The following is a 13876-nucleotide window of genomic DNA, read 5'->3' as shown; positions in this document are numbered from 1 at the left end:
TTAATGCATCAGGCCTCCTGGACAGCAGTTTGTGAGCGGCATCAGAGAGGGGCACCTTTATTATGACTGCTGCATGGTTGTATGGATCCTGTAACACCGACCAGCAGTGAAGCTGGGATCTTTTTAACATAGGTTCACCATTATAACATAGTGTTATAATGGTGCAGAGGTTCCGGGAATGTGGCACGAGTGACTTATACCATGATTTACTCCACTCCACACTTACTTGAGACATCTGTGTTGCTTCACGGAGATGCCACCCTCCCATCAAAAGCAAAGACAATATTGAATTTCCTGAATTAAGGTTGCTTTGATGGCTGCTGCCATACAACTGTCACTGGTGGATGCTGCTGTGTTACAAAAATCTGCTAGTGGATTACAGAATGATGCTGCTGGACTCAGTAAAATATTCAACCATTTAACAGCAGATTGTTCGTATCGAAGATAACTATTAGCATATTGATATCTTGATCATAATCTTGAGCAGGCACAAGTGCACACCAGCTTTATCATTAAACTAAGGAATAGCCTCCATTTAAATAAACTCATTTGTTGTGTCCATTTCAGAGGAAATGTTTTCAAAACCAGACATTTTACCCCAATTGATATTATCTTTACATTAATATTTATTGAGCTTGAGTACTAAGTATGAATTACAACCGGTAATGAAATATGGCTAAGGATTACACAGGAGATAACCCTATATAAGGGACCCAATTTATATATTTCTTAAATGCATTCTCGTGTGTATTCTTCTTCATTTCCGAAGAAGCAATTCAACTTGAAAGTATAGTTCCAACATGATATTTTAAAGTACCATTACATTGGAAAGTTAGTACAAAACAATATACATAAAATGAAGGACCACAAAGTTTCATATACGGCAAAACCTTGAAAACATTCAGCCTTGGACCTGTAAGTGGCAAATAATGTTCACACCATACAAGTGCCAGACAATGACTACCTCCAACAAGAGAGAATCCAATCATCTCCCCTTAACATTGTCACAAAACCAACTTCCGGTGGTGGCCATGGATTTGGATTTGGATTTGTTTATTGTCACGTTAACCGAGGTACAGTGAAAAGTATTTTTCTGCAAGCAGCTCAACAGATCATTCAGTACATGGAAGAAAAGGGAATTAAACAAAATTCAAGAAAATACAAGAAAATACATGAGAATACATAATAGGGCAACACAAGATATACAATGTAACTACATAAGCATTGGCATCGGTTGAAGCATACAGGGTGTAGTGTTAATGAGGTCAGTCAATAAGAGGGTCATTTAGGACAGTGGGGAAGAAGCTGTTTTTGAGTCTGTTTGTGCGTGTTCTCAGACTTCTGTATCTCCTGCCCGATGGAAGAAGTTGGAAAAGTGAGTAAGCCGGGTGGGAGGGATCCTTGATTATGCTGCCCGCTTTCCCCCGGCAGCGGGAGGTGTAGATGGAGTCCATGGATGGGAGGCAGGTTTGTGTGATGGACTGGGCGGTATTCACGACTCTCTGAAGTTCCTTGCGGTCCTGGGCCGAGCAGTTGCCATACCAAGCTGTGATGCAGCCCGATAGGATGCTTTCTGTAGTGCATCTGTAAAAGTTGGTAAGGGTTAATGTGGACATGCCGAATTTCCTTAGTTTCCTGAGGAAGTATAGGCGCTGTTGTGCTTTCTTGGTGATAGCGTCGACGTGAGTGGACCAGGACAGATTTTTGGTGATGTGCACCCCTAGGAATTTGAAACTGCTAACCATCTCCACTTGGTGGCAACCGCTCAAGGTGGATTTTTTTGGTCTTTTCCCAGGTAGAGGAGTGCCTGGGGAAGGTAATACTCCTCTGATGTAGCTGGTGCATGGATCAGCAGACGAGTAGCGTCACAAGAAAGAAGTTGGAGAAGGAAAGCTTTTGTGGTACGCCACAGGGAAAGATGGTGGAGGGCAAGGGAGCTGTGCTGCCTGCCCAGTGGTCGTCGAAGCAGTTGTTGGAGTTCCTAGATAAGTTTCGGCAGCAGAGGAAAGAGATCCTGGAAGACCTAACCAAGGTGGTGGAACCGCTGAGGTTTGGGATCGAGCAAGTGGAGCAGAGGCTGGAGTCCCAGGGTCTGGAGGAGGTAATGGGGGAGCATGAGGATAAGTTGGCCTTGTTGATTGCTGAGATGGGAGCGATGCAGGAGAGCCAGAGGAAGCTGAGTGAGAAGGTGGAAGATTTGGAGAGTCGCTCCAGAAGGCAAAACCTAAGGATTGTCAGGATACCTGAAGGCATTGAAGGTGCGGAGGCCGGGGTGCATGTGGCAAAGATGTTGGAGAAATTGATGGGGGAGGGGGCCTTTGATCAGTCCCTGGAGGTGAACTGGGTGGCTGGAGGCCACAGGCAGGCGAGCCTCCAAGGGCGATGGTTATGCAGTTGCACCGCTTTCTGGACAAGGAGAAGATCATTTGATGGGTGAGGCAGACCGGGAAATGTACCTGGGAAGGGAACGAGCTGCAGGTGTACCATGGACTTAGGTGCAGAGCTGGCGAAGAGGGGGGCTGGGTTTAACCGGATTAAAGCTGCCCTCTTCAAAAAGGAGGTGAAGTTTCGGGTACTGTACCCTGCCTGCCTGTGGGTCACTTTCCAGAAGTGAGAGTTATTTCGACACAACAGAGGAGGCAATGAAATTTATGAGGGACAATGAACTGGGAGGAGAGTGAGGATATTGAACTTTGGAGGAGCTTTTGGGTGTTCTTTAAAGTGTATGGTGGTGGGACTTCTGTGGCAGGTTCTGATGGGGGAGCAGCGATGGTGAGTGTGCCTTCTGTTACTCTTGAGGAATAGATGGTTGGGGAGGGAAATTGGTGGGAGGTAGGATGGTTGAAGGCTTTGGGGGGGGCAACCATGCTAACTGGGCATACTAGTTAACGGGAGTGAAGTGAGGTTTGTCAGGAGGAGGGGAGGGAGTTGCTTGTGGGTGGGAGGGAGGGTTGTTGACAAGGGTATGGTTGGTGTGGCGCAGTTTGGAAGAGATTGATGGCAGTGGATATCTGAGGGCAGTCCTGGAGGGGCATGTGACGCGGGCCGAGGGCTGGCCCAAAAAGGGATATGGCTGATCGGAAGGGGAAGGGGTGGAGGAACCCTCCTCCCACCCCCCGGACCTGGCTTGTCATATGGAATGTGAGAGGGTTGAATGGGCCGGTTAAACGGTTTTGTGTGCTCACGCATTTGGAGTCTGAAGATGGGCATGGGTTTTTTGCAGGTGATGCACCTGAAGATAGAGGACCAGACTAAGCTGAGAGAGGGATGGGTGGGACAGCGCTTTCATTCGGGGCTAGATGTGAAGACAAGGGGGATAGCGATGTTGGTCAAAAAGCGGGTTGCGTTCGAGCTGGGGCGTATTGTGGCCGATCCAGGGGGGAGATATGTAAATGGAAAGTTGGAGGGGATGCCTGTGGTTCTGGTTAACGTCTATGCCCTGGTTTGGATGTGGTCTGGAGTTCAGAGGTGGCAATATTAGGGGTGTCGGAAGACCCAGGAGTCTAGGGATGAGAGAGGCCGATGTTTTGGCATTTGCCTCCTTAATAGCCCAGAGACGGATCTTGCTCGGGTGGCGGGACACAGAGCCACTAAAGATGAGGATGTGGGTGAGTGAATTCCTGAGGCTGGAGAAGGTTAAATTCACCTTGAGGGGACCGGCAGATGGGTTCAGGCGGAGGTGCAAGCCCTTTATTGATTTCTTTAAGGAGGTCAGCAAGGGGGTTAAAATGGAGAAGGCGGGATGTAAGAAGGGGGTGGTGTCGGGAGCAGACGCAGAGTGGATGTTGGTTGTTTATTGAGTTGTTTGGTTTTTCTGATTTTGCTGTATATATGAAAATGCCTTGAATAAAAATATTTTAAAAATAAGACATTGTCACGAATCCCTGTTCTAATGTGTGGTCAATTGCAGCCCCACTTGACCCGAGGGTTTTCAGTTAAAGTCTTCAAAGAGTTCAAGCTATTGCTTTGGTGCTTCTTGCTTCTAAGTTTCAGCGGATTTTCTCTGGCACGACCTGTACTTTGTAGATTCAAGATCATTTCAACAAGGTAGTAAAGATGTGCCAGGCACTCACTAGTTTTAGAGCATTTAAGCAGTCCTTTACTTCAGCAGAGAGAGAGTTCCTTCTTCATTCAAGGTTTTTAAATTTAGAAAACCCAATTATTATTTTTCCAATTGAGGAGCAATTTAGCGCGTCCAATCCACCTAACCTGCACATCTTTGGGTTGTGGGGGTGAAACCCATGCAGATACAGGGAGAATGTGCAAACTCCACACGGACAGTGACCCAGGTAAGGTGTAATCACTTCTGACCAGCTTTCTCAGAAATATCCTGCAGGACCCATCACTGAGCCATCACACAAAGGAGGAAAGTTATGCGTGGAGTCAGAGAAAACGGGTGCGATTCTTAACGAGTACTTTGCATCGGTATTCACCGAGGAGAGGGACATGACAGATGTTGAGGTTAGGGCTAGATTGATTACTCTAGGTCAAGTCGGCAGAAGGAGGGAGGATGTGCTGGGTATTCTAAAAGGCATTAAAGTGGACAAGTCCCCAGGTCCGGATGGGACCTATCCCAGGTTACTGGGGGAAGTGAGAGAGGAAATAGCTGGGGCCTTAACAGATATCTTTGCAGCATCCTTGAACACGGGTGAGGTACCGGAGGACTGGAGAATTGCTAATGTTGTCCCCTTGTTTAAGAAGGGTATCAGGGATAATCCAGGTAATTATAGACCGGTGAGCCTGACGTCAGTGGTAGGGAAGCTGCTGGAGAAGATACTGAGGGGATAGGATCTATTTCCATTTGGAAGAAAATGGGCTTATCAGTGATAGGCAACATGGTTTTGTGCAGGGGAGGTCATGTCTTACCAACTTAATAGAATTCTTTGAGGAAGTGACAAAGTTGATTGATGAAGGAAGGGCTGTAGATGTCATATAAATGGACTTCAGTAAGGCATTTGGTAAGGTTCCCCATGGTAGGCTGTTGGAGAAAGTGAAGTCTAATAGGGTCCAGGGTGTACTAGCTAGATGGATAAAGAACTGGCTGGGCAACAGGAGACAGAGAGTAGTGGTGGAAGGGAGTTTCTCAAAATGGAGAACTGTGACCAGTGGTGTTGCACAGGGATCCGTGCTGGGACCACTGTTGTTTGTGATATACATAAATGATCTGGAGGAAGGTATAGGTGGTCTGATTAGCAAGTTTGCATATGACATTAATATTGGTGGAGCAGCAGGTAGTGAAGGGGACTGTCAGAGAATACAGCAGAATATAGATAGATTGGAGAGTTTGGCGGAGAAATGGCAGATGGAGTTCAATCCGGGCAAATGCGAGGTGATGCATTTTGGAAGATCCAATTGAAGAGCGAACTATATAGTAAATTAAAAAGCCCTGGGGAAAATTGATGTACAGAGAGATCTGGGTGTTCAGGTCCATTGTACCCTGAAGGTGGCTGCACACGTTGATAGAGTGGTCAAGGAGGCATACGGCATGCATTCCTTCATCGGAAGGGGTATTGAGTACAAGAGTTGGCAGGTCATGTTACAGTTGTGTAAGACTTTGGTTCGGCCACATTTGGAATACTGCATACAGTTCTGGTCACCACATTACCAAAAGGATGTGGATGCTTTGGAGAGGGTGCAGAGGAGGCTCACTAGGATGTTGCCTGGTATGGGGGGCGGTGGAGTAGATTTGGATTATTTTCATTAGAAAGACGGAGGTTGAGGGGGGACCTCATTGAGGTCTACAAAATCATGAGCGGTGTAGACAGGGTGGATAGCAAGAAGCTTTTTCCCAGAGTGGGGGACACAATTATTAGGGGTCACGAGTTCAAGGTGAGAGGGGAAAGGTTTCAGGGAGATATATGTGGAAAGTTCTTTACGCAGAGGGTGGTGGGTGCCTGGAACGCATTGCTGGCAGAAGTGGTAGCGGCGGGTACATTAGCGTCATTTAAGATGTATCTAGACAGATACATGAATGGGCAGGGAACAGAGGGATACAGGTCCTTAGAAAATAGGCGACAGTTTTAGATCGAGGATCTGGATCAGCGCAGGCTTGTTGGGCCGAAGGGCCTGTTCCTGTGATGTAATTTTTCTTTGTTCTTCTTTGTTCTTTGACTTGTTGTCAGCCAGACCACTGTCCCTGGCTAACCCACAGTTTGTCAGCCAGCCAATCGGACTGACTTCTTCCAAAGCTGGCCCTTAAATTTTCCTGGCCGCTGATGAGTTTGTATTCTCGTCGCCAAAAACAAATCTTGGAACACACTGTCCTGCATAGCAGGCTGCCTCAGTTTAAGTCCACTGTTTATAGCGCATTCTGATTATGAGTCCATGGACCAAAAATAATAAAACAAAACAAAAGAAATAGGAACTGAGGGAAATCAAAAGGAAGGGTTCTAACATCATTCAATGACATTACCATTGCTGAAACCCCCACTATAATCATCCTAAGGTCAACATGGAACAAAACCTGAATATAAACCAGGGATAGATACTGGGCTGGATTCTCCGATTTTATGGCTATGGCTGGAGTATGTGTCTAGCATTACGACCAAAATGTTGGCAGCACCCCCACACCGATGCTCCGCCCCATGGGGGGCTAGCAGCTGTGCCACATAAGACCCCCAGCTTTACCTGCAGATATGGATGGAGTATTGCCAGGTCCATGGCGGGCAGGGAACTGCAGCGGTCGCGCCATACAACATGGCGCTGGCCGCGTGTGGACCTGACCTGCCAGATAGCGCCCTCCTCGCCACCCCGGACCACCCCCACCAGTCCCCTCAGCCCCCGCCAAATCTACCCCCCCCCCGGCCAGCAGAACGGCTCCCCCTCCTGACTGTGGCGGTGCTGGACAGTCCGTAGCTGCCACACGAAGTTGATGAAACCTCAGACCACAAGTGATCCACGCTGTCGGAAGTCGGCTTATCGGAGGCGGAGCATCGGGGGAGGGCCTTCAGGTGATGTCCTGAAGCTGCCCCAACAGCGTGCAGCTTACTCACCGATGCCGCCATTTTGGAAGGGGCAGAGCATCTGAAAAAGGGCACCGCCCCCGATTTCACCGTCAAAATGGATTCTCCGGCCAATTGCCGAATGCGATTTTGGCGTCGGCAATCTGAGAGTCGAGCCCAGTGTGTCTACAAGAGCAAGTCAGAGGCTAGAAATTCTGCAGAGAGTAACTCACCTCCTCACTCCCCAAAGCCCGTTCACCATCTAGAAGGCACAAATGAGGAGCGTGATTGAATACTCTATTTTCTGGGATGAGTGCAGCTCCAACAACACTCGGCAAGTACAACACCACCCAGGACAAAGCAACCCCATGATTGGTATCCCATCCATCACCTTAAACATTGACTCCTTCCACCACTAACATACAGTGACAGCAGTGTATACCATCTACAAGATGCACTGAACCAACTCACCAAGGCTCTTTCAACAGCACCTTCTAAACCCATGAACTGTGCCATCGAGAAGGACAAGGTGTTTCAACACTCTGGGTGAAAGCACGGTCACTTCCTGCCCCTCTTGACCCAGTGTCACAGCACTATTGAGTTATCCAATAATTCTTAGAAAAATGCTCAAAGTCTTTGGCACTTGGCTACTCAATAATTACAGTCACCAGGTTTGTAAATTTAAACACAATTAAGTTATCAATAACAATAACTATAATTAAATATGCAGCAAATACAACTGGTTAACTATTATCTAATTCCTAATCCCCCAATTCAACTTGCATCCACAATCTATACAACACATGCACACACACAAGACAAACAAACATAGAGGGGAAGAGGGAAGTGAAAGCAATAAGTAAAAATTTGTTTCAGATGGTTATTTCTAGCACACTGTCCTTGAAGCTAGGCTTTCAGTTCGAGATTTCTGCTTCCCAGTCTGTAATGGTTTTCACTGTAGATTCATTCAAGTCTCTGCAGTTTCCGAAATACAGCAGCTTTTCTGGAGAAAACACAAGAGAGAGAGAGAGAAGATCCTTTCCCCTGAGTGTCCAGGGACCCGACTCTGCTTTCCTTAGCTATCTGGAAATCATCCCACTCGGGCAGGATCCAACCACCACCTATTGTTAGGCAAAATATGGCCTTTTGGACAATTTAATGGCCACCAGCCAACCATTTGAACCGAGTCTCACCTCATCTCTTGGGTGCCATAAAGTCTGAGTTGTATTGTCCTGAGCTAGCACCATATACTTTGTCCCAACTTTTGGAATTCCCCATTCTCTCTGCTGCTTTACTTAAAGATACATGTCCATTAAGCATCCATGCATCAAAATAATAACGCTAAAGAATAAAGAAAGGGGAACTAAGGGAATCATCAGGCAGGACGCTTACAAAGGGCAGCATCCATATGGGAACAGCACTAGCTGTAATTTCCCCTCCAAGCTACACACCATCATGGCTTGGGAGTATATCACCATTCATTCACTGTTGCTGGATTAAAATTCTGGATCTCCTTCCCTAACAGCAGAGTAGGTGTACCTACACCACACAGAGAGCAGCTCACCACCATCTTGACGGCAATTATCTATGGACAATAAAAATTGGGCGGCACGGTAGCGCAGTGGTTTTCACAGTAATATCATTGCAGTATTAATGTAAGCCTACTTGTGACACTAATAAAGATTATTATTATAAATGATGGACTAGCCAGTGATGCCTTCGCCCTGTCAAGGAAAAATAAAAATCTAAATCAGCTGAAGATACGTTTCCTGGAATTCCTACCCCAGGTTTAGCAAATAAGAGTCATTAAGTCAAAGCTATCAGTTTATAAAGCTCGTAACAATTGTTGCAGTATAGGGCAGAGTATAAAGCAAGAGGTGTGTACAAAATGCAGTAATCATGGGAACTTTAACCTTTATATTGGCAGGGAAAATAACATTTTCAGTAATAATATGGTGGAAGAGTTTGTGGAATGTATGCAAGAAAATTCTGTAGATCAACAGGCTAAGGAACCAACTAGGGAACAGGCAATGTTGGAATTATTATTGTGCAATGAGAAAGGGTTAATTAATAACATTAGTAATGGAGCCTGTAGGGAAGAGTGACCAATAGATAATATCATTTTATACTGTGTTTGAGCGTGCTTTTGTTTAGACCATAAGACATAGGAATATAAGGAGGCCATTTGGCTCATTGAGTCTGCTCTGCCATTCAATGAGATCATAACTGCTTAGTCTGAAACCACGGCCTTAAATCTAAACAGCAACCGCAGGTATGTAGGGTCAGGTGGTGAAGGTAGATTCAAAACTACATTCAAATATATTATGGTAGGGCAGCACGGTGGCGCAGTTTAAATATTTCTGCCTCATGGCGCTGAGGTCCCAGGATCGATCCCGGCTCTGGGTCACGGTCCGTGTGGAGTTTGCACATTCTCCCCGTGTCTGCGTGGGTTTTGCCCCCACAACCCAAAGATGTGCAAGCTAGGTGGGTTGGCCACTCTAAATTGCCCATTCATTGGAAAAAATGAATTGGGTACTCTAAATTTAAAAAATATATATATTATGGTCGATAAGTAATGGCTAGCATTAAAAGAATTAATACATAATTTGTAACATATATATATTTTTTTAAATGTAAAAATCCCACAAAAAGAGGTCGGACCAGGGTTGTCAGTCAGGAATGTGTGTGTGTGTGTGTGTGTGTGTGTGTGTGTGTGTGTGTGGTGGGGGGGGGGGGGGGGGGGGGGGGGGGGGGTTGGGGGGGGGGCGCTGGTTTGAATCAGGAAGGGGAGGGAACTTGTGTCCGGTGTCGGGCTGGGATCAGACTGGGGTGGGGTTGCATGGTTGGGGTGGGGGCAGGATGAGATCTGGGTGATTGTGTGTGTAGGCTCGGTCTGGATCTATAAAATGGTTACTCTGAATTTTGAAGTGGTTTTTTTTCCTTCTAACTTTGAGTAACTATGAGGGTAAAACTGGCAGAACCAGCCAAAGTTAGTGATTTAAATTGCTTTCTTGGCTGGTTCCCAGCCCATTGCAGTTAGCCAGGGGGAGTTACCCTTTCTGGACAATTGCCTGCAAAACCCTTATGCGGAAACTCCTGTTGAGGTGCAACCCATCCTTTATGAATAGGTGCCTTTTGATCCAGGATTGGTCCTACTGACCCACAGGTAGGATGTAGGGGAGAGGGATGGCGGGGGGGGGGGGGGGGAGGGAGAACAGACAGGTAGATATGGGTGGCAGGTCAGGGAAGCGATGGGCTTGTTGGGAGTAAGGAAATGGGAAGTGAGGGAGGAAGGATGGGAGAGGTGGGGAAGGTTGGGTTAGATGGAATGGGGAAGAGGTGGGATGGGGCAGGAAGAGGTGGTGGGCGGAAGAGAATGGATTTGGCAGCAGGATGGCACACTGGTTAGCACTGCTGCCTCACAGCGCCAAGGTCCCGGATTCAATTCCGGCTTGGGATAACTGTGCGTATGGAGTTTGTACTTTCTCCCCATGCCTGTGTGGGTTTCCTCTGGGTGCTCTGGTTTCTTCCCACAGTCCAGCGATGTGCGAGTGAGGGGGGGGGGGGGGGGGGGGGGGGAGTGGGCCTCGGTAACGTGCTCCTTCAGAGGGTTGATGCACTCAATGGGCCAAATGGCCTCCTTCTGCACTATAGATATTCTATGACTCTATAACTTCCAAGATGGAGTCCCCGGTATATCATTGAGTGACCCCTCCAAATCTTATGCTGGGGAGCCAGGAAGTTATGGTCTTATACATTAGATCAACAGAAGAGGCTTATGATGTTGTCAAAAAGAGTAGTAAGCCTGAGGATTAGGAAGATTTTAGAATCCTGAAAGGCGGACCAAGAAATGGATGAGGACAGAGAAAAGAGAATATGAGTGTAGACTAGCAAGAGATAGAAAAATAAATCATAAACATTTCTATAGGAACGTAAATAGGATGATATTAATAAAAGAAACCTGGCCCCATTAGGAGCAAAGACAGGTGAAGTTACAATGGGGAATTTAGAAATAGCAGAAACATTAAACAAAAACATTGGCATGAATGTTTGTTTGTGCCTCTGTACATGTCAGAATGGGGGAAGGGGAAATTTAAGAATGGTGGGGAGGGGTACAATCCTGAGATTTACATTCCCATTCCAGTATGTGGGATGGTTATCGCACCAGGGTAAGGATGCAGGTAGCGAGTGCACACTTAGGAATCTCACCCCCTGGCTACTCCCATTTTGGGATTGGCATTTTAGACCCACTGCTACTTACATGGAGTTACACTCATTTTGGAAGGACCCATGGTTCACGTCACCTCCGGGGGAATTGTGAACCCAGGTCTGATTTCAGGAACCTTTTGACAGGTAAGTTTCAAAGTGTAACCCATGCTCCCTCAATGCCCACCTGCATCCTCCATGCCCACGGACCCAGGATGCACCATGTACAAAACCAATAATAACAGACCACCAGACATTTCTTCAGATGGCCTCATTATGAATGTCTACTGAGCTCCAGGGTGCACTGAAGGATTGGCTTAGCAGGGGTTTGTTTACCCATAGATGAAGGGAGGGATCCTTTGATTGATTGACATCTTTATGAGGTTATAAGCTATTTATTCTTCAACTGTCTTTTAATGTCTGTATGTTGATTTGGACACGATTAAGAGCTATGAAGTGAGGTAAAGCCTCTGCTATTGGTACTATGAATAGCTCTAACTGATTGACACACCTTTCTTCCACTTTGACAGGATACGAACATATGAATTAGGAGCAAGGAGTAGGTCATTCATCCCCTCAAGCCTGCTCCACCATTTAATAAGTTCATAGCTGATATTCTTGTAACTTCCTGTGGACTTTGGGATTGCGTCCTGAGCCTGCACTTGCTAGGAGCCAGAGCAGCAGAGCTATTTAGGACAGCCTCCTAATTGATGTTCATTGACCAATTAAGAATGGCAGGCGTGTCTCCAGCAATGCTGCTGACACTAACCCCCAGCAGAGACGCCACATCCATGGAACTGGCAGGATCCACACCGGTGGGGGCGCGCGAGGGCGAGGGCGGGGGGGGGGGGGGGGGGGGGCTCACACATCTTCTGGCAAAATATTGGTGGGTCGTCTGTTTATGCCAACCTTAATTAGGGGCTTCATTATTTAAATTAGCTGCTCCCCGCTGTTGTGTGACCATCCAATCTGCATCCCTGCCCGTCCCTGGTAAAGTTCCTCAGCAGTGAGAATGCAGTGTGGAGCTTCCTGACCTGGCATCCCACTATTTTCTTGGCGCTCCACCATGAGGTCAGGGAAATTCGGCCCTCTTTTTTGCTTTCTGTACCTGTTTTGGCATTGAATTTGCCATTTTAACCTACACTTGCTCGTGATGTTCATTGTACCAACCTTCAATCTGATCTTACCCTGTACACTCAGATCCTAGATTCACAGCTATCGTTGGCCCAATGTGTAGATTCAATCACAAGTAGGTTGAGTAAAGAGCGGGGTTGGGAATAGCTCAATGTTGCAGTGTGAACACTATCATGCAGTGTATATTTTAACATTTAGATGTGCACATTTTTCACATGAATTTTCTATTTTCTATCAGGTCAGACAGTTTGTTGTTTCCGTGAACAGCAGGCACGTAATGCATTTGGACTACAAAGCAGTCAGCAACATTATCATGACCGGACACCGCACCCTAGTGATGGAAGTTATGGAAGCAATTGAATGATGAAGATGATGTTTGATGAAGAAGCTGATTGATTTTCACATCTATTCTCAGACAGCAAAATGGTTTCAAATACTGTCGCCGAGAAATCATTATTGACAAATATGCAAGACAAAGGCTGAAGCGTTTGCATGATGTTTCTCATTTATTTTAAATGTCATACAAATGTGTGAAATATTTGTCGAGTTTTAACGCCAACAGTAATTTCTAAACCAACATCCACGTGCTGGGGAAATGTTCGCGCACATTTGATCCGTTTTATTGTATATTTATGATTTTTTTTTTTTCTTTGCTTACTTTTTCTTGCCCTGGAAAGCGTGGTTTATGCTGACATCTTTTGTTCGTTGGGCTTACCAACATTCTTCACCTGGTGTGGAAATAGCTTTGCAGTTCCTAGAGATCCAATTAAATCTCTGAGTAACTTTGTGCTATTTTGAAAGCCCGTCCTGTAATCTTTGTTGGAATGTGACACTTGCATGAAATAAAGTGACCTCCCACTGAAAGAAGCCTGGAGCCAGGCCAGATCGGAAGCACCAAGGTCACACTTCCCTACTAAAATGAAAAGCTGGCTCTGGTCCAAGATTCCATGTGACCATTGAAAACAATCCGTGCTTATCCGAACATGGAATTAGCAGAATTGGGTTTTAACTAGTTTCTTCCAAAACCAGCAGCCCTCTCTCCACTCTTTAAGGGGCACTCGCTCTGTTCTACATCAATGTTTCCATTGCCCATCTCACCTACCCTAAGAAAGGAAAGGTTATAAAGGCACAATATATGTGTGCCTCTCTGTAGTCCTGTTTAATGATGGAAAACTGCCAGTCAAGAGGCACCTTATATGTGTTTTACAAAGTTTTCTCTTCATTGACATAATATTCTGTTCCAGAGCCCTGGGTCACATTCATTAGAAATAAATTCATGCTGTCTCCAAAGACATTACGCACAATACAAGCATTCTCAGGCTACATTTATTCAGCAATTTTGAAATGCAGTTGTAAAAGAAGATTGGCTGGCGGTAAGGTGTCTTCATTTAGAATATTTGAGGTTTAGGCAATGTAGCAGCTAATCATGTCCTCTTTAATGAGTGAGGTAAGTGGCAAATTATGGAAGGTTTTGTGTTGTGGGCTGCAAGAAACTCCCCAAACCCTTGAGACCTGTAATATATGGTGGAAAAGAAATTTTCAAACCATAAATCCAACCATACATTCAAACTAGATTCAAGATCAAGGGAAAATGT

The 13876-nt window shown here is 46.0% G+C and overlaps 1 protein-coding gene across 2 annotated transcripts in view; it reads left to right on the top strand.

The window, feature by feature from the left end:
* LOC119969538 (DEP domain-containing mTOR-interacting protein-like) overlaps positions 1-13587 on the top strand; it is an 83281-nt gene extending 69694 nt beyond the window's left edge. For both annotated transcript variants that reach the window (XM_038803266.1, XM_038803268.1), the window contains one exon: positions 12520-13587. In XM_038803266.1, the coding sequence (XP_038659194.1) occupies positions 12520-12645 (126 nt within the window). In that variant the 3' untranslated portion in view covers positions 12646-13587. The remainder of the gene's footprint in view (positions 1-12519) is intronic.
* The last annotated feature ends 289 nt before the right edge of the window (positions 13588-13876 follow it).

Source organism: Scyliorhinus canicula, chromosome 7 (genome assembly GCF_902713615.1).
Source record: "Scyliorhinus canicula chromosome 7, sScyCan1.1, whole genome shotgun sequence".
Lineage (NCBI taxonomy): Eukaryota > Metazoa > Chordata > Chondrichthyes > Carcharhiniformes > Scyliorhinidae > Scyliorhinus > Scyliorhinus canicula.
Note: the sequence above shows the minus strand (reverse complement) of the source record. Positions and strands in the feature narration are given on the sequence as shown.